General features: G+C 46.2%; 1 protein-coding gene across 1 annotated transcript in view; it reads right to left on the bottom strand.

The window, feature by feature from the left end:
- Positions 1 to 26,008, bottom strand: part of AASS (aminoadipate-semialdehyde synthase) — a 91,244-nt gene that overhangs the window by 21,368 nt on the left and 43,868 nt on the right. The window contains exons 4-14 of the mRNA XM_044280282.1: positions 25,116 to 25,200; positions 24,667 to 24,734; positions 23,250 to 23,396; positions 22,202 to 22,280; positions 22,001 to 22,128; positions 21,731 to 21,879; positions 20,192 to 20,314; positions 20,006 to 20,117; positions 8,590 to 8,649; positions 8,424 to 8,491; positions 5,931 to 6,052 (exon numbers count right to left, since the gene is read on the bottom strand). Of these exons, the coding sequence (XP_044136217.1) occupies positions 5,931 to 6,052; positions 8,424 to 8,491; positions 8,590 to 8,649; positions 20,006 to 20,117; positions 20,192 to 20,314; positions 21,731 to 21,879; positions 22,001 to 22,128; positions 22,202 to 22,280; positions 23,250 to 23,396; positions 24,667 to 24,734; positions 25,116 to 25,200 (1,141 nt within the window). The remainder of the gene's footprint in view (positions 1 to 5,930; positions 6,053 to 8,423; positions 8,492 to 8,589; positions 8,650 to 20,005; positions 20,118 to 20,191; positions 20,315 to 21,730; positions 21,880 to 22,000; positions 22,129 to 22,201; positions 22,281 to 23,249; positions 23,397 to 24,666; positions 24,735 to 25,115; positions 25,201 to 26,008) is intronic.

Raw genomic sequence — 26,008 nt, 5'->3', positions numbered from 1 at the left:
TGCCGGTGGTGTAAAGAAGAGTGTGGAGAGGTTGGTGTACTGCGGTTAGACAGCGGTTTTGATCTGTTTAAGGCCTCATGCACACGACCGTTGTGTGCATCCGTGGCCGTTGTGCCGTTTTCAGTTTTTTTTCGCGGACCCATTGACTTTCAATGGGTCCGTGGAAAAATCGGAAAATGCACCGTTTTGCAGCCGAGGCCGTGATCCGTGTATCCTGTCCGTCAAAAAAATATGACCTGTCCTATTTTTTTGACGGACAACGGTTCACGGACCCATTCAAGTCAATGGGTCCGTGAAAGAACACGGATGCACACAAGATTGGCATCCGTGTCCGTGATCCGTGGCCGTAGGTTGCTTTCATACAGACGGATCCGAAGATCCGTCTGCATAAAAGCTTTTTCTGATCTAAGTTTTCACTTCGTGAAAACTCATTTCCGACAGTATATTCTAACACAGAAGCGTTCCCATGGTGATGGGGACGCTTCTAGTTAGAATACACTGCAAACTTTGTACAAGACTGCCCCCTGCTGCCTGGCAGCACCCGATCTCTTACAGGGGGATATGATAGCACAATTAACCCCTTCAGGTGCGGCACCTAAAGGGGTTAATTGTACTATCATATTCCCCTGTAAGAGATCAGGGCTGCCAGGCAGCAGGGGGCAGACCCCCCCCCCTCCCCAGTTTGAATATCGTTGGTGGCACAGTGTGCCCCCACCATCGCCCCCCCCTCCCTCCCTCTATTGCATTAAATCGTTGGTGGCACAGTGTGCCAGCCACCATCGGCCCCCCTCCCTCTATTGTATTAAATCGTTGGTGGCACAGTGTGCCAACCACCATCGGCCCCCCTCCCTCTATTGTATTAAATCGTTGGTGGCACAGTGTGCCAACCACCATCGGCCCCCCCCCCCCCTATAGCAGTAACATTGGTGGCAGTGTGCGGTCTCAACAGTAGAAGATTCATACTTACCTGCCTGCTGCTGCGATGTCTGAACGGCCGGGAGCTCCTCCTACTGGTGACAGTTCTTTAGCAATGCGCCGCACAGACCTTTCACTTACCAGTAGGAGGAGCTCCCGGCCGGACACAGACATCGCAGCAGCAAGCAGGTAAGTATGAATCTTCTACTGTTGAGACCGCACACTGCCACCAATGCTACTGCTATAGAGGGAGGGGGGGGGGGCGATGGTGGTTGGCACACTGTGCCACCAACGATTTAATACAATAGAGGGAGGGAGGGGGGCCGATGGTGGTTGGCACACTGTGCCACCAACGATTTAATACAATAGAGGGAGGGAGGGGGGCCGATGGTGGGTGGCACACTGTGCCACCAACGATTTAATACAATAGAGGGAGGGAGGGGGGCCGATGGTGGTTGGCACACTGTGCCACCAATGATTTAATACAATAGAGGGAGGGAGGGGGGGGGGGGGGCGATGGTGGGGGCACACTGTGCCACCAACGATATTCAAACTGGGGAGGGGGGGGGCTGCCCCCTGCTGCCTGGCAGCCCTGATCTCTTACAGGGGAATATGATAGTACAATTAACCCCTTTAGGTGCCGCACCTAAAGGAGTTAATTGTGCTATCATATCCCCCAGTAAGAGATCGGGTGCTGCCAGGCAGCAGGGGGCAGTCTTGTACAAAGTTTGTAGTGTATTCTAACCTGAAGCGTCCCCATCACCATGGGAACGCCTCTGTGTTAGAATATACTGTCGGATCTGAGGTTCACGAAGTAGCTCATATCCGACAGTATATTCTAACAGAGGCGTTCCCATGGTGATGGGGACGCTTCAAGTTAAAATATACCATCGGATTAGAGAAAACTCCAATCCGATGGTATAAAAGAACTCCAGACTTTACATTGAAAGTCAATGGGGACGGATCCGTTTGAAATGGCACCATAATGTGTCAACATCAAACGGATCCGTCCCCATTGACTTGCATTGTAATTCAGGACGGATCCGTTTGGCTCCGCACGGCCAGGCGGACACCAAAACGACTTTTTTTTCATGTCCGTGGATCCTCCAAAAATCAAGGAAGACCCACGGACGAAAAAACGGTCACGGATCACGGACCCCGTTTTTGCGGACCGTGAAAAAAAACTGTCGTGTGCATGAGGCCTAATCAGAAACCTGTCAGTATGAAATGCAGTGTAATCTGCAGGCAGCAGGTTATAGAGCAGATTCAGATTTTTATTTTTTTATTTAAAGTGGGTCCTCTGGCCATTTGAGCTAATCCTTGATTGGTACCTGTAGAAGGAAAATCTTAACCATTCCTCGCTCCTGTGATGCCACTGTCTCTGCTGCGCTAAAACAGGCTGCTGGCTCTTCCTCCCCGGACTTGAACAGATATGGCCACTTTTTTCCTGTTCAGCAGCATAATAGTAAATACAACTGAACAGGTAATGAAGCAGCCACATCTAGTTGGGACCTGGGAGTAAAAGCCCACAGCCAACGTCAGCGCAGCAGAGTAAGGGACGGGTAAGTATTATCTAAAAGATCTTCTGTTCACAGGCTAGTACTAACTATGGATTAGGACTCCTTTGCATCTTTGCTCTTTCTGACCCCAATTGTACATGGGGGGTCATCTTTACCAGTGATTGATAGCACTTCCTGTGAAAGTGTGTATACATAGATAGCTGTCAGTCACGGAAAAGACAGCCCCTGTGTACAACTGAGCACAGAAATAGTAGAAATTTAAAGGCTATAAATAACTTTGGGGGCGGGGGGGGGGGGGAATATTCTTATAGGTTTAGCTATAATGAGTATTTATGAGCCGTCAGGAGTTCAGAGCTAAGGTACGCATATACAGCTGTCAAATCAGTTGCCTGGCGGAACCTCTGCAGAAAGGGAGGCAAAATAGTCTGCAGAGTCACTGAAAGGAAACCTGACGAAGCCAAGGCAAAACACGCGTCGAGGTGTGTTCTTGGACCCCTTCCCCCACACTCCCTTAAACATGTCTACAGGTTGGTTATTGTCCTGACCTCGATTTTTGTTATAGTTATTTGTATTTTTTTTCCTTTTTCCATGCGTTTCTCCTGGTCCTACAGCGACTTAGGGGTGGTTAATCCTTTGCGTGGGTATGTTACTTCATCCCCTCTGTAGTATTAGGTTTGCTATGTAGATCTGATCTCATTATTTCCTAATATTATTTTGATTGGTACAGGCTTACCTACCTTTGTGTTATATACATGTATTTCCATCTTTTGTGGGGGCTATATGGGTGCTTTGGGATCTATACTCAGTAGGGCATTTGTCGACATTGCTACATATCTAGATGTTTTGTCCCCATTTTACATGATTTAGGTCTACATAATTATTTATATATGCTGCAATAAAGAATATAATACTTTTTATATACAAGGTTCTGAGTCCTGCTTATTTTTTCCCCCGTTAAAGGGTTTTGGTATAGGTGGTTGTTGAATTAGAGAGGGCTGTGTAATATTGGTTTTTGAGGCTTATTTGTTTAGTTTTTTTCACTGAAAGGTAAGGCTGTAACTGTTTAAAATGCTTAATAAATAAATTTAGAATGCAATTATTTTTGCCCATGAAAGTGTTCATAGTCCTAGGCTACTTTCACACTAGTGTTTTGGCTTTCCGTTTGTGATATCCGTTCAGGGCTCACAAGCGGTCCAAAATGGATCAGTTTTGCTCTAATGCTTTCGGAATGGAAAATGATCCACTCAGAATGCATCAGTTTGCCTCCGTTCAGTCACCAACTCTGGTTTGGTTCGGCTCCCACTCCGTACAGTATTACAACAAAGTTTTATGCAAATCGACTTCGGATGAAGCATCTGAAATCGATTTGCTCATTCATAGTTATAAGTATTGATTTGAAGGATTGGTAAGCAGTGGGGCAAAGTAGAGCAATTGGGTGAGCGTTACTTTTTTGTGGCATGATTGCGGCACTTCCCACATGGTGCTGGTTGCTATGGGCCACATTGAGATAGAGACTGTGCTACAAAGCCTGTGTTTAACTGTGGGGTACTGGAAAGGATGAGATGTGCACACCCTTCAATGGTGGGTGCTCACACAGGACAATAGTCAACCCAACATCTATAAGGAAATCTATGGCACACCAAAAATCCCTTTCAAGTGATGCTTTAATTCATAATGTGCATATTCACATTATTTAGTACATGCTTTTCATTCAGAACTTACAATTGACTTAAAAAGCCATGAAAGAGCCCCAACGTTTCAGTCAGATGACCGAAGGGGTCTGTGGCCTGAAGGAGGAAGATTTGTTCAGGATGTGGCCCCCTCACTGTGGGGGGGGGAACCATGCTAGATCCGCAGACAGAGGAAGGACTAGTGGTTGCTTAGAGGCAGTGATGTGCATGGGCACTGCTGGCTCTTAGTAAGTTGGAGAGCTGGGGGCAGGCATGTCACAGTCCGTTGTGTGAAGTGCTGCCACAAGCAACCATGCTTTATAATGTTTGTGTAGTTTGTGCCAGAAATTATTTGCACTAAATTGTTTAGGCATGGCTATTTGTGCTTGATGAGCACTCCTTATGATGCTGTAACTCCATACAAGATCTGAAAACCAATCTGTTTTTAAAGTTCCTCAACGTGTTAAGTAGATTATATATTTGTGTCTAAACTAGGGATGGGTGAAATATATGGCAAAAAAAATTCTCTCCATTATAATCCTAATTACGTTTTTTTCTGGCAATAACTTTTTTTATTTTTCTGTCAGAGGTGCACTGCATACAGGGTTTATACTGTATATAGTGGGGTGCACTGTAAACAGAAGGGGTATCCACTGTGTATGCACCACAGACTGCAAGGGGAGGGAAGCAGTTGCAAGGCTGGAGAGGCATGGAAGCCAGGGGAGAATTAAAGCGGCAGGGAAGGCGAACAGACAAAAGGTACTCTTTGGGCGGAGGAGGAGGGCTGGAGCAAGGCAGGGTGGCACAATGTAAATGACATGAGAAGGGGTACAGAAGATGGCAGGGAGAAGTTTAGGCTCTGTAGGAAGGGGTGAAGGAACTGTTTTTGTCAATCTGACTAACTGAAGCTGGAGCCTGTCTACACAAATCACAGAGCAGGCTCCAGCTTTCAGAGCTTCCCCTTGCCTTCCCCCGGGGATAATTGCAGCAGCAATCTGACACCGGCATACCTCAGCTGCTGCTCCTACAGGCTTCATTCCAGATCTTGCCACTGCAGCATAAATAATAGCTCTGCCTCCTCCCCACATGCGGCTATTCACTGACGCACGTCACGCTGCTGTGGAGGAGGAGTAGAATAGAAGAGGTAGGCCAGATCTCCGTAACTGCAGCCCACAGCAGCATTAAGGCCCCATTCACAAAGCCGTGGTGCCGCTGTGCCCGTGTTGCGTACCACAAAGCGCAGGTCAAAACACGGGCGCTAGTCATGTGGACTACATGACACTGACTGCAATGGGTCCACGATCTGCAAGATGTGGCGAAAGATAGGACATGTCCTATTTTTTGCGCCATGGAGGTACGGACCTGGAAACACACAGAAGCCTTTCAGTGCGCTTTCAGGTCCATGTCTCCATGCTGCAAAAGATAGGACATGTCTCGTTGCATCTTGTGGTTTGTAGACCCACTGAAGTCAATAAGTCCGCACAGCCATGTTGAGTTCATGCAGCCAGTGCCTGTGTTTTGCAGACTTGCGGTTCCCAGTCTGCAACACAGGAACGGCAGCACGACTGTTGTGTGAGTGGCGCCCAATAGTGAGGGCGGCAGAGATTGATACAGAACTGGAAAAAAAAAACTATATTTGACAATATTTAAAAAAATAATAATTATATCAGTGGGCTGTAAAAGGGCAAATTAAATCAAATTAATTTTATTAATCACCCAGTCCTAATGTAAAACTATAAAATGCTGTTCAATAGGTGGAAATACACTTCAGTTATTTTCTTACAGATCATCAGACAACTCAAAAGTTGACAACACTCTGGATTACCTGCAGTAATTTCAACATTAGGATCTCTTGTAAGATAACTTATAACAGGTTCAGAAACATAACCAGATCCAAGCACCAGAATCTTCTTCTTGGCTCCTACAGTCATTAACTGGGCGTACTCTCTGGCAATGAAATGATAATCTCATCAGTCTTCATAGAGAACAATGTAGAATTGTCCATTAACTGAGAAAACTTAACACTCTACATGTAATACTCTGCATTTACATTGAGCGAGCAGACAATTATCGGGAAGGAACGCTTAGTGGAGGTGGTGAGCTGCATTTACATGCAGCAATCACCTCCACTGTATGGGAAGGAATGATAGCTACTGCTATTGTCCGTCCTCATACAAATTCATTGCTTCTGGGCAGCAGATCCTTGTTTAAACAGCACAATCTGCTGCCCAGAAACAATGACTGAGGCATCAGCAGCAAAGATCATTTCACAGGATGAGCCAGCAAGTCGCTCATTCATCAGGTGATCTGTGGCGCCTTTACACAGACAGATTATTGTGAAGGAGCGTTTGAACGACCGCCCGTTCCTGATAATGGGCTGAAAATTGGGCCGTGGTAATCCAGCATTAGAATAGTAACCAACAAGAAGTTGGAAATGGAATTCTCTGGATGGTTTAACATATCACATAAGGTAACCCGAAGGTGAGGAATCTGGAATTCAAATAGGACTTGTATATAAACTGGTTCACCTGCTTTAAAGGAAATGTGTCATCAGAAAATAACCTATTGTTTAAATCACGTTTTTATGTTTAACATATTTTTAAAGAATTGTTATGATGTTAATTTTAAATTTTCCATGTCCATATGTATATCTAAAACAAAAAACAAATTCCTGCAGTTTTTGCACTGGCCACTAACCCTAATAATAGGTGCCACTTCCTGGTCTGTACAGATCACTTTACTGCAGTTACCTGCCATTCTAAACCTGCCTGTTAGGCTACATTCACACGTCAGTATTTTTCTATAATCCGAATTTCGGTCCTTTTTTTGCGGATCCGTTGTTCCTGAAAATGTTTCCGTATGTCATCCGTTTTTTGCGGATCCGCAAAAAACGGAAACATGTATACATTTCAATAATCAAATAAAGTTGTTTGGATTTCTTTGAAAAAAAAAAATAAAAATATTTGCTATGTGTTTCCAGGAACGGATTCCGCAAAAAACGGAAGACATACGGAATGACATCCGAATGTCTTCCGTTTTTTGCGGAACCATTGACTTTGCATTGTACCAGGATCCGATTTTTCAGGAACATAATAGGACATGTTTTATATTTAAACGGACATGCGGAAATGAATGGGTCCTGATCTGGTCCTGATCTGTTCCGCAAAAAACGGAACAGATCAGGAAAGAAAAAACGGACGTGTGAATGGACCCTTAAGATAAGGAGATATCACCTCTGTGTATAGATAAGACAGGATCCATCATTCACAAAAAGTGATTGTCAAAGCTTATATATTCTATCCTTGTACAGTGACCTCTGTACAGGTCACAGAGCATTCCTAGAAAACTCTCCCATAGAAGTTAAGTCCCTTTCTGCCCATTCTGTCTATGGACATTGGGGTTGCCATAAAGCACATTTTTTAATGCTTTGTAAATGATGCCCCCATAATTATGTTCAGAAAATAGAATTAAAAAAAATCTGCAATCAGAAAATAAAATCAGATTAGCAAAAAAAGGATTTGTTTTACTATCTGGTTTTAACTGGCAGTTGATAATTTTAGTGACAAAAGGAAATGTGTCACAATCAGTCCATTCATCTTAAAGATATGCCTCCATTGTCTGACATCTCTGGGACCCGCACCTACAAGGAGAATGGAGGCGGGCAGAGTTGTGGCTGGAGGACCCCGGGTTTCCACAGAAAAAAAAACAGGCAGGGTGGCAGCATCAGCTGGGGGTACCCCGCAAGGAAAGGTATTTAAATCGAAAAAAAAAAAAAAAAGTAAAAAAAAAAATTGCAAAGACCAGAAAGTACAGATTTTACTTCTCCATTAAGAAAATGTAGGAACATGCACTGTTCCTCAGTTATAGAACCCTGCAAATTATAGAACAATGCAAAACAATGGAGTAGTCAGCAGAAGATCATAGTTCTCCCATGTGTATTGTATGCAGGTTGTGAATTATAAAGCACAATAACAGAGTAAGGGCTCGTTCATACGAACGTGTGCTGCCCATTAACGTATTGCGGACCGCATTTGTGTATCTGCAATACACGGGCACCATTCCGTGGCCATTCCGCATCACTGATGCGGACCTATTCATTCCAATGGGTCCGCAAATCCGGAGATGCGGAACGGAAGAACGGAACGGAACACTACGGAAGCACTACGGAGTGCTTTCTGGGGTTCCATTCCGTCCTTCTGCACCGCAAAAAGATAGAACTTGCTCTATATTTTTGCGGAACGCAATTTGCGGTCCACAGTACGGGCGCAGTCTTCACATGTTCGTGTGAACGAGCCCTAACAGAAGTGAATTCATGTACCTGCTCTCCCTGAGCTTCTGTATGTATTTGTACTTAGGAGTCAAGGAACCGTTGCTTGCAATCACTGCCTGGGTTTAAACAAAACATACAAGAAAAAAAAAATCAATTCATACATATTCGAAGTAAAGCTTCATGGATGATTAGACAGAATGGTATGAAGACTTACATCTCGAACAACAGGAGAATATTTTTCCTGATCAACTGATCTTTCAGCATCTGACATTAGCTGAAGTGGGAGAAAACACAAATAGACAAGACGTAAGACACGATCAAAACTATAAACAGAATGCAGAAGAGCTACACTGTGCAGAGAGTATTAGAAAAAATTAATCACTGAAGGCTATAAATTAAAAATTCCTCTAGCATCAAATATTCAGATATCAGAGTTCAATAAGGAGATTTTTGTATAACTTACCAGTTAAATCTCTTTCTCGCTCTTCCTTGGGGGACACAGACCTTGGGTATAGCTCAGCTCCCTAGGAGGCGTGACACTAAGTAAAACTGTTAAGCCCCTCCTCCATCAGCTATACCCTCAGCCTGGAGATAGAGGCTACCAGTTGCGTGTCCAAGTAGTGAAAGGATAACAACCAATAACGGAAACAACCAGCCAGCAACCCAACGGGGCGCCAGACCATAACCCTGTAACCAAACACAGAAGGGTGGGTGCTGTGTCCCCCAAGGAAGAGCGAGAAAGAGATTTAACTGGTAAGTTATACAAAAATCTCCTTTTCTCGCCCATTTTCCTTGGGGGACACAGACCTTGGGACGTTCAAGAGCAGTGCAAGAAGGGAGGGACCACAAACCCAAGGCGGAACACCACCAGAGCATCAGGAAACCGCTGCCTGCAAAACCAGGCGGCCCAAAGCAGCATCCGCTGATGCATGCGTATGCACCCTATAGAACTTTGTGAAAGTGTGCAGAGAGGACCAAGTGGCTGCTTTGCACAACTGTTCAGCCGAGGCCCGATGCCTCTGCGCCCAGGAAGCTCCGACTGCTCTGGTGGAATGAGCAGTGACGCCGAAAGGCGGAGGTCTGCCCTTGGCTCGATAAGCCTCAGACACCGCCAGTTTAATGAAACGGGCAATAGCCACCTTGGAGACCGCCAACCCTTTGCGCGAACCCTCCGGAACCACAAACAGGGAGTCCGTGCGCCGAAAGGACCCGGTGACCTCCAAGTAAATCCTCAACGCCCTGACCACATCCAGACGGTGCAGTTCCCGTTCTCTGGGGTGGGAAGGAGAGGGACAGAGCGACGGAAGGACGATGTCCTCATTGATGTGAAAGGCGGAGACCACCTTTGGCAGGAAAGTCGGGACAGGCCGAAGCACAACCTTATCCTGGTGGAAGATCAGGAAAGGTTCGGAGCAAGAAAGAGCCGCTAACTCCGACACCCGTCGGAGGGACGTGACGGCCACAAGAAAGATGACCTTGCAGGACAGAAGGCGAAGGGAGACCTCCCGTAAAGGCTCGAAGGGGCTGATTGGAGCGCCGAGAGCACCACATTCAGGTCCCAGGAAGGAACTGGAGGGCGGTACGGCGGAACAGAGTGAGCCACCCCTTGTAAAAAGGTCTTAATTGGCCCTAGAGGGGCCAGGGGACGCTGGAGAAGAATAGACAGCGCCGAAATCTGACCCTTCAGAGAACTGAGGCACAGCCCCAGGTCCAGACCCGACTGGAGGAAGGACAGGATTGTGGGAAGAGAAAACCGGAGAGGTGGGATGCTCCGGGACTCACAGAACCCCAGATAGGACCTCCAAACCCGATAGTAGATCCTAGAGGATACGGGCTTACGAGCCCGGATCATGGTGCGGACTACGTCCGCGGAGAAACCCCGTCGCGTTAAGACGGCGGTCTCAATAGCCACGCCGTCAAACGTAGCGAGCCTAAATGCTCGTGGAAGATCGGTCCCTGAGAGAGAAGGTCTTCCCTGGAGGGCAGTGGCCACGGTGCGTCTGCCAACAGCAACATTAGGTCGGCGTACCAAGACCGGCAGGGGCCAATCCGGGGCGATTAGAATCGCGGGGACGCCCTCTGCCGCGATCCTCCGAAGAACCCGTGGCAGGAGGGGAAAAGGAGGAAAGACGTACAGAAGGGAGAATTCGCGCCACGGAAGGACGAGCGCGTCGGCGCCGTATGCCTTCGGGTCCCGTGCCCTGGCCAGGTATAGGGGGACCTTGTGGTTGAATTTGGAGGCCATGAGGTCCACGTCGGGGCGACCCCAGCGAAGACAAAGGGCTTCGAACACCTCTGGGTGCAGGGACCATTCTCCCGGGTCGATGGTGGACCGGCTGAGGAAATCCGCCGCCCAGTTGTCCACCCCCGGGATGTAAATCGCAGATAAGGCCGGCACGTGCGTCTCCGCCCAGAGGAGAATGAGGGTCACCTCTTGCATCGCTGCGAGTGCCTCCCTGATGGTTTATGTATGCCACAGCCGTGGCATTGTCCGATTGGATCCGAACAGGGTGGCCCCTCAGCAGATGGGTCCAGTGTCTGAGGGACAGAAGAATCGCCCTCAGTTCCAGAATATTGATTGGAAGTCTGGACTCCGATAGAGACCAAACGCCCTGGACGGACCGGGGAGGGAAAACCCCCCCCCACCCCCGTAAGCTGGCATCTGTGGTAATCACCAGCCAGTTCAGTGGACGGAAGGACTTCCCCCTTAGAGGGATATGCAACCACCAGCCGAGGGAAGCCCGAGCCAGGGGAGGCAGAAGAAAGGTCCTGTCCAGACTCCTCGGTGATTTGTCCCAGGCCGACAGAATTGCCCTCTGAAAGGTGCGGGATCGGAATTGTGCGAACGGCACCGCTTCGAAACAGGCAACCATCTTTCCCAACAACCGCATGCTGGATCTGAGGGAAGGGCGGTGATGACGGAGGAGACTGCGAACCGACCCGCGAAGGGCCAGACGCTTGTCCGACGGAAGGCGGACCTCCGCCAACTCTGTATCCAGGAGCATCCCCAGGAAGATCAGCCGTCTGGAGGGGGTAAGGGAAGATTTGGGGTGGTTGATAATCCAACCGAACCGCGTCAGGGTCTCCAGAGTGAGTTCCACACTGCGGGATGTCTGAGAGAAGGAGGGTGCCTTGACCAGGATGTCGTCCAAGTATGGGAGAAGAAAAACACTTCTTGAACGTAGAAGGGCCAAGACAGGGGCCAGGACCTTGGTGAACACTCGAGGAGCCGTCGCCAGACCAAAGGGAAGGGCGACGAATTGGAAGTGATCGTCCCCCACCGCGAAGCGCAGGAAGCGGTGATGACATGGAGCAACCGGAACGTGGAGGTATGCATCCTGAATGTCGATTGAGGCCATGAAATCCCCTCTTTCCAGGGAGGCCACTGCGGACCTGAGAGACTCCATCCGGAATCTCTGCAGTCGGAGAAAACGGTTCAGGCGTTTTAGGTCCAAGATCGGACGCACTGAGCCTTCCTTCTTGGGAACCACAAAGAGGTTCGAGTAGAACCCCCTGAACCTTTCCGTCGGAGGCACGGGGGCGACGACACCCTTGTCCATTAGAGAGTGAATGGCCGCGAAGAAGGCGGCCACTCGTACGGGATCTCGCGGAGGACGGGATCGGAAGAAACGGTCTGGCGGAATGGACGCAAATTCGATTTTGTATCCGCAAGATACAATCTCGAGCGCCCATGCGTCTGAGATGTGGGCCCGCCATACGTTCCTGAATAGGAGAAGGCGGCCCCCCACCCGGGTGGGTGGGGGCGCACCTTCAGGCAGAGGGCTGCTGGCCTGTGGGAGCCCGTGCAGGCTGGGACTTGCGCCAGGTAGGTTGCGTCCGAAAAAACGGCTTCTTGCGTCTATCCTGGGCTGGGCCAGAGGAAGAAGAACTGGCCGCGGGTCTAGACCCGGTGGGCTTGCGAAAGGACCGAAAACTGGGACGAACCAGCGCGACCACGGGGGGCGCCCATTGGCCTGGACTGGGGGAGGTGAGTACTCTTCCCACCCGTGGCCTCTGATATAAGTTCGTCCAGACGGGTTCCGAACAGGCGGGAACCCGTGAATGGTAGGCCGGCCAAAGAGCGTTTGGAAGCGGCGTCCGCCGCCCAAACCTTCAGCCAGAGTTCCCTCCTGACAGAAACTGCCAGGGCAGAGGAACGGGCAATGAGGGCACCCGCATCAAGGGAGGCCTCACAGACGAATTTTCCGGCCTGAACAATTAGTTGGGCTAAGGAACGGAGGTCCTGAACAGGGACGTCCGACCCTAACTCCCGTTCCAGTTGCAAACCCCATTCAGAGACCGCTTTGCCAACCCAGGCGGAGGCAAAGACCGGTCTAAGGGCCGAACCAGAGGCAGTAAATATGGCCTTGGAGAGGGATTCCGTACGACGGTCCTCAACAGACTGGAGGGAAGATCCGTCCTGTACAGGAATAGTAGTGCTTTTGGACAGGCGAGCCACGGGAGGATCAACCTTAGGCGGGGATGTCCACGTGGTCACAGAATCCGCTGGAAAGGGATAACAAATGTCCAGCTTTTTGGGTGTAATAAAGCGGACGTTAGGCCGAGTCCAAGCCTTGGATACCACAGAAGAAAAATCAGCGTGTATGGGAAAAACCTTGGAGGCCTGTTTGGGGCGGAGAAAGGACACGCCGGCCTGTTCAGAGCTGGGGGGGTCATCGTGTAGCTGAAAGGTATCACGGATGCTAGTGACAAGATGCCCCACCGCGGACGCCAATTTGGACGGAAGCTCTGAGTCCATGTCCACGTCCGAATCCGCCAGTTCTCCCTCAGAAAGCGTATCCCTTTGAGAGGATAGACTTGACTGAGCTCGCACGCATGGCGGAGAGAGCGAAGCATCTGGAGAAGATGTGCGCTCAACCCTTGAACGTTTCTGAGTATGCCGGGCCCTGGAAGATTCGCTGGGAGGCAGGGAACCAGTGGGGGCGGCAGAAACGGTAGTCCCAGCGGGTGCGACAGGGATTGTGGCAGCCTGCGGGAGAGGCGGTCTATCCACGAGACGGCCCACTACGTGTGTAAGGCTTTCCACCGCCTGAGACAGAGACCTAGCCCAGTCAGGGGGTTCAGAGGCACCGGGGGGCGCAGCGGGAAGCGGGCCCTGCACCGGGGCCTGACATGCAAGGCAATGCGGCTCAGATTGCCCACGCGGAAAAAGTTCCTTACAGGCGGTACAGGCATGGTACCAGGGTTTGGGGGCACCTGTGGGATCTGACATGCTGAAGTGTGGTTGTACTCTAATATAGAGACCACAAAGGGTTATAGCAGCTATGACCAGGAGGGTTAGGAGAGGGTTAACTGTCCTACCAGTGCCTCAGAAGAACGTCAGGAGATGGCCCAGATCAGCAGCAGCAGAGAAGCAGTGAACAGCAGTGAGCAGCAGAGAGCGCCCACAGAAGCCGAGCGATGTACACAGGAGGTTAGAGTCCCCCACCGTGTCCCAGCTTCCTGTCAGGAGTGAGGAAGCGCGGGAAACCTCAGCAGAAAGCACGGGGAACAAGCTCCGCCCCCTCCAGCGCTTGAAATGTCTCCTGTGAAGGAGAACGTAGCTCCGCCCCCAAAATGACGCGCGCAGTAAGCCCCGCCCCCTGCCGGGACCGCTAAGCCCCGCCCCCCGTTCTCGGCGGGAAGGGGGAGAGAGAGAAGAGAAAAATGGAGTCAGCCCCGAATGAGGGGGAGGGGGGGGGGAGAAAGATAGCAGCGTGGGGGGGAACGGCGTGGGGGTGCTGAGGATGCTGCTGTGCTGCATTGTCCTGCAGATGAGCGCTCAGAATGAGCGACCACGGGTGCCCCCCTTACCCAGAGGGGTAGATGCTGCAGATAGGGACGGGGTATGGGCTGGAATAGCCATCTCACCGTCCGACGTCTTCACCCTCAGTCCTTTCCAGCAGGGTCGCCCCTTCAGCCACTGGCACCGCAGTGGCAGGAAGCTGGAAGAGGGGCTTGGCGTGCGGGCGACCCCCTAGCTGGCGGGATGTAGGGGAGCCATTGCTGCCCAGATCCTCCTATTGCTTCTGTGGGGGAGGCAGCAGTGCAGATAAGTTGGCACTGGCGCAGCTCAACCCCGGGAGAGCAGAGAGGTCTAATGCGTCTCTGGTATCCCTAGGAAAAAATAAAATAACAAAATTAGAAGAAAAAGTAAAAATAACAAGGAGAAAACAGCCCTGCAGTAGCAGGGAGTGTCTTGCCTCCTTGGACACTAAGCTAAAACTGGTAGCCTCTATCTCCAGGCTGAGGGTATAGCTGATGGAGGAGGGGCTTAACAGTTTTACTTAGTGTCACGCCTCCTAGGGAGCTGAGCTATACCCAAGGTCTGTGTCCCCCAAGGAAAATGGGCGAGAAATTTGTTTTTTTACATTTTATTGTATTAAAATGTATAATTAGGTGGCATTTTGTATTGACACAGGATTGCTGCAGCTGATCACTGCCCTCAGTATTGACTCAGGCAAGTATGGTAAGTGCCAGGATGTAAACAAAGACTGGAGGGGGACTAACGGACCATTAGAGATTTAAGAGTGAGAACTGTTTAGTTTTTTTTTTTTAACCCATTACCCATTTACTGCCACTTAGACAACCTCTATAAGGCCTAGTTCACACGAACGTTTTTTTTGCGGGTGTACGGGCCGTTTTTTTGTGTTCCGTATACGGTCCGTATACGGAACCATTCATTTCAATGGTTCCGCAAAAAAAACTGAATGTGTTCCGTATGCCTTCCGTTTCCGTTTTTCCGTTTTTCCGTTCCGTTGAAAGATAGAGCTTGTCCTATATTTGGCCGTAAATCACGGGTCGTGGCTCCATTCAAGTCAATGGATCCGCAAAAAAAACGGAACACATACGGAAATGCATCCGTATGTCTTCCGTTTCCGTTCCGTTTTTTCTGAACCATCTATTGAAAATGTTATGGCCAGCCCAATTTTTCCTATGTAATTACTGTAAACTGTACATGGCATACGGAAAAACGGAACGGAACAACGGAACGGAAACGGAAACACAACGGAACTCAAAAACGGAACAACGGATCCGTGAAAAACGGACCGCAAAAAACAATAAAAGCCATACGGTCGTGTGAACTAGGCCTAACCTCTTTCCGAACCAACCATTTATTTTAAAAAAATACAATTCATTACTCCCTACCTTCTAAAAACCATAACTTTTTTATGTTTCTGTTCACATAGCCTTAGGAGGGCTTGTTTTTTGCGGGACAAGTTGTATTTTCTAATTGAACCATTTAATATTCCACACAATGTACAGGTCCTTCTAAAAAAATTAGCATATTGTGATAAAGTTCATTATTTTCTGTAATGTACTGATAAACATTAGACTTTCATATATTTTAGATTCATTACACACAACTGAAGTAGTTCAAGCCTTTTATTGTTTTAATATTGATGATTTTGGCATACAGCTCATGAAAACCCAAAATTCCTATCTCAAAAAATTAGCATATCATGAAAAGGTTCTCTAAACGAGCTATTAACCTAATCATCTGAATCAACTAATTAACTCTAAACACCTGCAAAAGATTCCTGGAGGCTTTTAAAAACTCCCAGCCTGGTTCATTACTCAAAACCGCAATCATGGGTAAGACTGCCAACCTGACTGCTGTCCAGAAGGCCATCATTGACACCCTCAAGCAAGAGGGTAAGACACAGAAAGAAATTTCTGAACGAATAGGCTGTTCCCAGAGTGCTGTATCAAGGCACCTCAGTGGGAAGTCTGTGGGAAGGAAAAGTGTGGCAGAAAACGCTGCACAACGAGAAGAGGTGACGGGACCCTGAGGAAGATTGTGGAGAAGGACAGATTCCAGATCTTGGGGGACCTGCGGAAGCAGTGGACTGAGTCTGGAGTAGAAACATCCAGAGCCACCGTGTACAGGCATGTGCAGGAAATGGGCTACAGGTGCCGCATTCCCCAGGTCAAGCCACTTTTGAACCAGAAACAGCGGCAGAAGTGCCTGACCTGGGCTACAGAGAAGCAGCACTGGACTGTTGCATGTCATTCGGAAATCAAGGTGCCAGAGTCTGGAGGAAGACTGGGGAGAGGGAAATGCCAAAATGCCTGAAGTCCAGTGTCAAGTACCCACAGTCAGTGATGGTCTGGGGTGCCATGTCAGCTGCTGGTGTTGGTCCACTGTGTTTTATCAAGGGCAGGGTCAATGCAGCTAGCTATCAGGAGATTTTGGAGCACTTCATGCTTCCATCTGCTGAAAAGCCTTATGGAGATGAAGATTTCATTTTCAACACGACCTGGCACCTGCTCACAGTGCCAAAACCACTGGTAAATGGTTTACTGACCATGGTATTACTGTGCTCAATTGGCCTGCCAACTCTCCTGACCTGAACCGTATAGAGAATCTGTGGGATATTGGGAAGAGAAAGTTGAGAGACGCAAGACCCAACACTCTGGATGAGCTTAAGGCCGCTATCGAAGCTTCCTGGGCCTCCATAACACCTCAGCAGTGCCACAGGCTGATTGCCTCCATGCCACGCCGCATTGAAGCAGTCATTTCTGCAAAAGGATTCCCAACCAAGTATTGAGTGCATAACTGAACATAATTATTTGAAGGTTGACTTTTTTTGTATTAAAAACACTTTTCTTTTATTGGTCGGATGAAATATGCTAATTTTTAGATAGGAAATTTGGGTTTTCATGAGCTGTATGCCAAAATCATCAATATTAAAACAATAAAAGGCTTGAACTACTTCAGTTGGTGTGTAATGAATCTAAAATATATGAAAGTCTAATGTTTATCAGTACATTACAGAAAATAATGAACTTTATCACAATATGCTAATTTTTTTTAGAAGGACCTGTATATTATTGGATGGAACAGGGAAAAATCTAATTGTGTCATTGTTTCATGGGTTTCATTTTTACAAAGGTTGCTGTGCAGTAAAAATGACATGACCAGTACAATTACAAAGATACCAAATTTTTTCAATTTTTGTTACATTTTAATATACAATAAAAATCTCTAAAGTTTGCAACGCCATATTCTGACACCAATAACTTTTTTACATTTCTGCCTACAGAAAGTTTTTTTTTTGTTCTCCATGGGATAAGATGTAGTTTTTATTGGCATTTTGCGATTACATTTTATAGTATTTTGTTTTGTGAGGAGAAGCAGGCAAAACAAAAAAAGAAACAAAAAACAAAACAAAAAAAAACAGCGATTCGGCAATTCACCATATGCCAATTACAGTGCATTCAGAAAGCCTACAGATCCTTTCACATTTTGTTATGCAGCCTTGTGCTAAAATAAAAAATAAAAATCAAGTTTGACCCCAATCAATCTATAACCAATAATAATGACAAAGTGACAACAGAAAGCAGCGAGCAGGTGTTATTACAAAAAGCTGACCCATAAATAACTCCCTACTGAAGTGGCTTTGGGACTTTTTTTTGCAACTTTTTAAAAGTCCCCGTTATAAATTTGGACTTAAACTGATTAACATAAATAACTACACCCACTTTTACATCTTCTTTTCAAAACTGCAAAAACGTAATAAAAATGAAAAAAATTACAAGAATTTTGCACAAGTGACCTCAAGACAGAATTCTGTAGTGTAGGACTTGATAAATTCCCTCTCCAAAGTATTTTTGATGAGATATAATTAATATTTTGGATTCCTAGCATATTTGTTGGGCAGCAGCTGAATCTGTGGTGGGGCAGGACCATGCAATGCCGGATCCACAGAACTTCAGCAGGCTGTTCTATGCTGGGTACTGGGTTTGACTGTTGTTCCACTCCCTCTTTTTTTTGTTCACACTCCTGCGTTAATCTTATTTTTAGGACGTTATATTGTGGTCAATTTTTTTTTTAATAGGTGTTTTTTATTACAAGGGAGTTATGCCGCATGGCATTACTTCATGTAAAGACAGCCTGTCACCACTAAATGCAGTGTGGTCTGCAGGCAGAATGTTAAATAGCAGGGGAAGTGGAGAAAATATTATACATTTCTGTGGCAAATGGTTTGGTAAAAATTGTAATTTACACATTTATACCTTTCCTCTTTGTGACTTGAGTTTATATGGCAGTTGTTGTAAGTGGGTGTGTTACGGATAATTGTTATGGAACCACTTTGTCAACTAACCAGTTTGATTTAGGTCTAGTCATGAGAGCGTTATCCCAGCGGTCCCATAGTTTTCACCCTTTAACCCCCATACAGTGATCTGGACTTTGCTACAGAGAAGCAACCTCTTGGAATAGTTGCAATGTAGTTGGCAGCTGACACACAGAGGTCAGAAACACTAGTGCAGTACTCAATAGGCTGGTTGAGTATATACAAGACCAAGGCAACCACAGACTGAACAAGAAAAGGTGAGAGACACAGAATACATACTAATCCATAGAACAGACACAGGCCCGGCGCAGAACGCAGAGCCAAGGAGGGCGGAAAAATGAAACTTTTATTTTATATCTGTATCTGTAGCGAGGCGCCCAGGGACTTCGTAACAGGGAGGCGACATCAGCTTCTCTCCCTGGGCGTCTCCTTCTCCCTGGCTGTAGCTCTGTCTAATCACTGCTCAGAGCGTCACAGCCAGGGAGAAGGAACGCCCAGGAGAGAAACTGATGTCTCCTCCCCACTGCTCAGATAGTAGTAATTATCATACAGCACTGGAGACTGTAACAGGGGCCACAGCGGGCGAACGGAGCGGCGCCCAGGAATAATAGTAAGTGCAGGGAAATCCCTGGGCGGCGCGCTACATATACAGATAGTTATCCTACAATGTTTGGACTCATCCTCTTTAAATAAATCACGATGGAGGGGGAGAAATGTGACATTGAGGGGGTGAAATCTGACCAATGTAGCTTCGCTTGTGTTGGCAAAAATCCTTGCACCGGCGCTGAACGGACACATGTTAGTAGCGGACAGAACAAGGTCAGAATTCAGACACAGACAGACCCTGAACACAATCTGGAAAGACCAGGCAGACAGATACAGTACAGTAACACCAACACAGAACAAGCAGACATAATCTGAACATACCCAAACAGAATTTGTTGAATAACCAGGGTCAGGAGTCACAACTCAGAATATATAGGAGGGAAAATTAACACATTAGTCAAACAGATGCACACAAAGAGCTAATGAAGTACCCTAGCAGTACTGAACTAAAGCAAGACAAGCACAATGGCCCCAATTCACTCCCATAAGTAGCCGGTGTCCGAGAGCTGAGTGAAGATCCATTGTCAATGTATATATAACTGTGTTATCTATTTTGTCTAAGAGACCCCTTGTAATATAGTCTCCTGGTGACAGGTCACATTTGTGATTTTCTACAGCACACAAGGTTTGCTATAGCATGGGTCCAAATAACCACAGATTATCTAGCTTTTGGTCTGTCCAGAAATCTTACGTGTGACTGCCTGATTTCCTAGACTTAAAAAGGACCTCTCCAGACATGTCTGTTTGCGAAACTACCTGCATTCCCCATGTAATAACAATTCTGGAGCATTTATTCTTATGAGTCTATGTTGTGCCGTTCCTTCATTATTTCTAATGAAGTCCATTTTTAAACAAGACGATGAAAGCTTATTAAAAGGAAACCTGTCACATTGAAATAAAAAAAAGGACTACAAATACATCAAATAGAATCCTTCATACACTAACCATCTCTTCAATGTATGGGAACAACAGGTCTCCAAAGTACTCAGTTGCTTCAATTGGAAGCTGCGCAGGCAAATTATCGATGGAGCACATCAGGATCCCATTTCCTTCGACACTACAAGATAGAGTCCACGTTTATTCCACAAGTAACTAACCAGTTTCATATGTGAAAATAATGAAATGGCTTACCTGTCATGAATGATATGTTGGTTAGCATCATACATGCAAAATGGCGTATCAATTGTTGTACATTCAGTCATGAACTCTATGGATCCCCCAGTGTCTGCAGAGATGTCCCCAATGGCTAGAAGTCTGGAGAAATACAATTAAATTGATGCACATACATGTCCTTGACAAACCAAAAAACCTGCAGCTTGAAATGTGCCTCTCTCCGATAGATTGGGCTACTTGTGTGTGATCCAATCAAAATGGGACCACACTGGGAAGAGGGCATGCTGGGTAATGTCTACCACTTTATACACTTATAACATAACATGAGATTTAGGCCTCTTGCACACGACCGTATGGCTTTTTCAGTACTTTGCGGTCCGCAAAAAACAGATCGGCAAAAAGACGTCCGTGTGTATTTCATTTTTTGCGAAAAGGAACAGCTGGCCCTTGTTAGAACAGTACTGTCCTTGTCCGTTATGCAGACAATAATAGGACATATTCCATCTTTAAACGGAACGGAAATACGGAAACGGAAGGCATACCTTCCGTTTTCTTTTTTTTTTTTTTGCGGATCCATTGAAATGAATGGTTTCGTATACGGAACACAAAAAAAAAAAAACTGAACGAAAACGGGAAAATAAAAATTAAAAGTTTGTGTGCAAGAGGCCTTAGTGGTAGTCACCAAAAAACTAATACACCAGTTTTTACAGGAAGTAGAAGAACTGCTACAAGGAAGACTACAAAGAAAGGAAATAATCAAACACAGACATACATTAGGCACCTAAAAAGCTATATTTCATGTACCAACTTCTCACTTAAAGGGGTTGTCTGAATATTATGGTCATATAATAAACACACAACTTCGCTAATCATACACCTAGTACAGATGCTCCGGCACTCCCAAATGGCCAAATAGGAACCTCCGTGGGTGCTTAAGCCTCTTCCTAGGCCCTTCCTAAGCAATTCCCGTTCAATTGAATAGGGCTGAGAGCAATACCAAGCACAGCTACTATACAATGTACAGCGATGTACTTGGTAAGCTGTGATCAGACCACGGCGCTCACAGGAGCTCCTCTTCAAACAGCTGGTCAGCAGGAGTGCTGGGAGTCAGACCCCCCCCCCCCCCCTCCCGCTGATCTGATATTGATGGCCATCAATACCAAATTCCTGAATAATCCCTTTAAACCATCGGCGCCACGGCCTCCACTCACTTATACTGAGGACAGACGGTGGATCTAGCGCATGCCCAGTCCGTCCCCAGTGTAAGTAAATGGAAGTCACTGATTGACAGGATCCACCATCAGTGGCCATGTTCAGAGGAAAGCACCCAGAGGCAGATGAGCAGACTTGCATGCAAATATGAATTAGACATTGGCGCCAAAGGTTTCATTATGCTTATTACTAGCTGCATGCATGTACTAGTCCCAGCACAAGTACAGCTAGTAATATAAATTATCCAACCCTTTAATTTGTTACAGAGCAATCACTTCAGATAATATAGCCCTAAAGATGGGTACATGATATCCAAACAGCAATAAATCCAGACGCGGCGCTTACTTGTGAGGTAGTTTTGGACATCCTTCGGTGACAATTGCAGACGACTTAACAGGAGCTAGCAGCCTTTGAGCATCCTGTCTGGTGAGCAAACGGGGGGTATGTGGATCCCAATATATTCCATTAATCAAGCAAGTGGTGTAAGGTGCAATCTTTTTGGAAAAATAACACAAGTAATAAAAAAGGCCATGAAAAAGGCTGTCATACCATAGGGACTGGAAAATAATTAACTGGATGTAGAACAAAAAAAACATAGAAAGTAAAAAATCCTACATCAGTATTAAACCTTGATGTATAAAGTTCTGGATTCTTGTCATATTCTACTGGGTCATAAACTCCATCCGTTTTTCTTACAAGATGGTGATGACGACTTAACACAGTTCCATATACTTTCCTGAGATCTACAAGAAAGGTGAAGAGTAACTTGGTGGTAGGCGATTAAGTGATCAAACTAAGAAATGGACAGTCTATTACCTCCAGTCTTGGAAACTTCTTTCATCTCATGAAGTTCAACAAACTCGCAGGGCAGTTCATTAAATATTTCCTGAGCTCCCTAATTTACAAAAGAAAACACATTTATGAAAAAAATCCTCTTTGAATAAGGGTGCTCAGCTTAATCTAGAGCTTTAGGTTCACTACAAATGACTGGACAATAATCGACATTCACATTGTATCCTAAAGAAGATTTCTAGGATTAGGAAAAAAACGGCTTATTGCTTCCAGTAACAGTGCCACACCTGCCCACAGTTTGTGTGTGGCATTGCAGCTCAGACCATGCACTTTAATACAGCCCAGCTGTGTATAGGCACATATTCACCAGAACAGAATAGACCAAAAAGCTCAAAGATCCAGATAGTTAAAGTAAGACCACTTTCACATCACCATTTTGATTTCCCTTCTGATCCGTCAGAAGAACAGAAAAATCATATCCTTTATTTTGACCATCCATTGTGCATCCATTTTTGTCACTTCCATCAGATATCGGTTACTTTAAATGGGAGAAAATGTCCTTCACGCAGATAGCGGAATTCTGATGCAACTGACAAAAACAGATGCAAAATGAGCACAATGGACGCTCAAAATAATGCATCATTAAAAGAAATGAATCCTTTAACGCATCAGAAGACCGGAAAACAAAATGGTGACGTGAACATGGCCTTATTTGTTAACTATGGCTGAAATGTTATAAGTCATGATCCCTATACATACATGTCCTCGCGGTTTGGTAAGGGGGGGGGGGGGGGGTGGGGGGGGATAATAAAATGAAGTAAAGTGTACGTATCACTAGCCAAGTCACTAGACGGCTGCAGAGGTAAAGAGGTGACAGTAACAGACTGTTCTGTGTTATAGATGTCAGTTCCAGCTTCCCTGAAAGTGTCATCCTATGACAGCTAAGATACCAGGCTTCAATATGATACCAAGAGCTGAGATCTGTCCCTTAGACTCTAGTCACAGTAAAGGCAGGGCAAATTACATACTGTATATTTTTAGCAGTGAAAGAGATAAACTTCGGTTTACTTACCTTTGAAACATTGCCTGTCCCAGTAAATACAAAGGTTAGAGGTCCGATAGATTTTGGCATCAAGCCGAGAGCTATTTCATATCCTGCATCCCTCACAGCCTGGACAGCATGGCTGCTGTTGCGGTAGTTATGAGCCATACCTATGTGCTGCAAACACATTTCCTTCATTAAAAACAGCATAAAGAACTGCAGGAATCACTTGAATAGAAAGCATACTTGGGATAAAAATTAAGAAGGCACATGATTTAAACTGCAGTGAAGGTAATCTTCTTACCAGTGACTATATTTGTGAGTTATAACCTCCCTTCTGATACTCAGCTGTGTCATGTATCCAGAACCAGTCAGTCACGTCACTATTCATTTCTATGAGACTGACATTGAGGCTCTCATAGGAATACATAGAGAAACTGGCTTACTGTTCACACATAAGATGCTGTGTTATTTGGAGAGTCAGAGTGCAGGTCACATGACACAGCTGAGAAGCAGAAGGGAGGTTATAACTTTCAAATAGAGTCTGTGGTAAGAAGATTACCTTAACTACATGTTTACATGATGTACCTTTCTAACTGGTCAGGGAATAAAAAAAATTGGGAATTCTTCGTTAAAGGGGCCTGTCACCTAAAAAACACCCCAAACCACCAGCATTACCTTAAAGCAGCCAGCAGTATGTTCCTAAAGATCCTTTTCTTCCTCCAGCCAGATGCACCAAAATCTTGAAAACCGAACTTTAATCCGCTGCACGCGCTATGTAACAGCAGAATTTGAAGTCAAGGGGGCAGCGGCCTCCTCACTTCAAGTCAAGCTAAGCCCGTCCCTTACCCTTCCTCCTTTCACTGTGATTAACATCCTGCTGTGAGGCTGGGATCGTACAAGTCTCGGGCATGCGCGGTGCGTTCCTTGTCACTGCGCGATCCCGTCTCCGGCTCCCGCACTAAGCCGGCCGCTTTCCTCCCTCTGCGCATGCGCCGGGCACGCGCGCATGATGGAAAAGCCCGGTGCATGCGCAGAGAGAGGAAAGTGGCCAGCTGAGTGCGGGAGCCGGGATCGCGCAGTGACAAGGAACGCACCACGCATGCGCGAGACTTGCGCGATCCCAGCCTCACAGCAAGATGTCATTCACAGTGAAGGGAGGACGGGTAAGGAGCGGGTTTAGCTTGACTTGAAGCGAGGAGGCCGCTGCCGCCTTGACTTCAAATTATGCTGTTACATAGCGCGTGCAGGGGATTAAAGTTCGGTTTTCAAGATTTTGGTGCATCTGGCCGGAGGAAGAAAAGGATCTTTAGGAACATACTGTTGGCTACTTTAAGGTAATGATGGTGGTTTGGGAGGCATTTTTTAGGTGACAGGTTCCCTTTAATTTGGATATTATTATGCTAACTGCAATTATAACTGTACAGGTTACACATGCATAACTTACCATGAAAGGAGTGTGATGTCCCAGTGCAAGAAATCTCAGGCCCAAGCCATGCAACATGTTGATCATTCCTGCATAAATTAATTGAATAAGATCAGGTTATTTTTGCAGACAGTCCATTCTTGGGACAGCAGATCCATGTGATCACCTCTTCCCTGTGCTGTGACACAGTGCACACCTGGATGCACAATGCAGGTCATTCACAGATGAATTGATGGCATCAGAGCCTAAGGAAAAGGTAATTGCATGGCCATCTGTATGTTACATGACTAGAACAGAACACCAGTGTAGCCATATTGTTTACGCAAGTCTGCAGCTGTTCAACTCCATGTATATATGTATGTCAACTGGCTCAATATGGCTTTATATTTCTATAGATACCAGTCAAAGAGTGCGTCCTTGTAAGATGTGAGATTTATGGATTTATGTATCTACAAAATTAGGGTATGTACCTGCTACTCCAGCCCATTGTCCAAAGGCCACAACTCGCATTCCTTTATGATCTACCATTTTTTCATAATCAATAAGTCGAATTTCCTTTGAGGGAAAATAAAAAAAATACAAAAGTCATATACGTAAAAGTAAAATAAAAATGACATGCAAAAGCCCAAAAACGGAACAATAGCGGTTTTTAGTTTGTGAACTATATGATCATCAAGATCATCCCACTGCACAACCCCTTTACAGGCTATGTACACCTTTGGGGGCAATTTCTTTCTATTATTGCATTGTACGTATTTTAAGCTAAAAAAATTTTTTATTAAAAATATGGAACCCTTTTTTCTGTACATAGCTGAAATGCTGTAGTAGCAGCCTGTGGATTTTCTGTCTTTTCTATCTTCTGGGGAGCTGACGGGCTCCTTATCTCTGGTCTCTGACATTATAAACACTCATTAACAGTTGTTTTATTTTTTTTTAACTGTGTGACTGGTACTTTCACTTTGTGCCTAAACCTTATCTCTAAACTACCAAGATGTCATAAATACTTATTTAAGCCACATTCTTTTCAGTAAGATAAGGATTGAGCTTTAAAAAGGAGCTTTCGTGTGTTTTTTTTTTTTTTTTTTAGTTTAATTAAATACCTTTCCTTGCGGGGTACCCCACAGCCAGGGAGAAAAAAAAAGCTCACCTTCTCCCTGGCTGTGACGCTCTCCGCTGTGATTGGACTATGGCACAGCCAGGGAAAAGGAGACGCCCATTGAGAAACCCTGGCATCGCCTCCTCCCTGTACCGATGCTCAGGATTAACATACTGAGCGGGAAAACTGCAGGGGGGCACAGCGGGGTGTAAGAGCGATATTTAAAAAAAAAAAAAACAGGCAGGGTGGCAGCATCAGCCGAATCGC

This window comes from Bufo gargarizans, chromosome 2 (genome assembly GCF_014858855.1).
Source record: "Bufo gargarizans isolate SCDJY-AF-19 chromosome 2, ASM1485885v1, whole genome shotgun sequence".
NCBI classification, from domain to species: domain Eukaryota; kingdom Metazoa; phylum Chordata; class Amphibia; order Anura; family Bufonidae; genus Bufo; species Bufo gargarizans.
The sequence above is the reverse complement of the archived record's forward strand: the minus strand, read 5'-3'. Positions and strand labels throughout refer to the sequence as shown.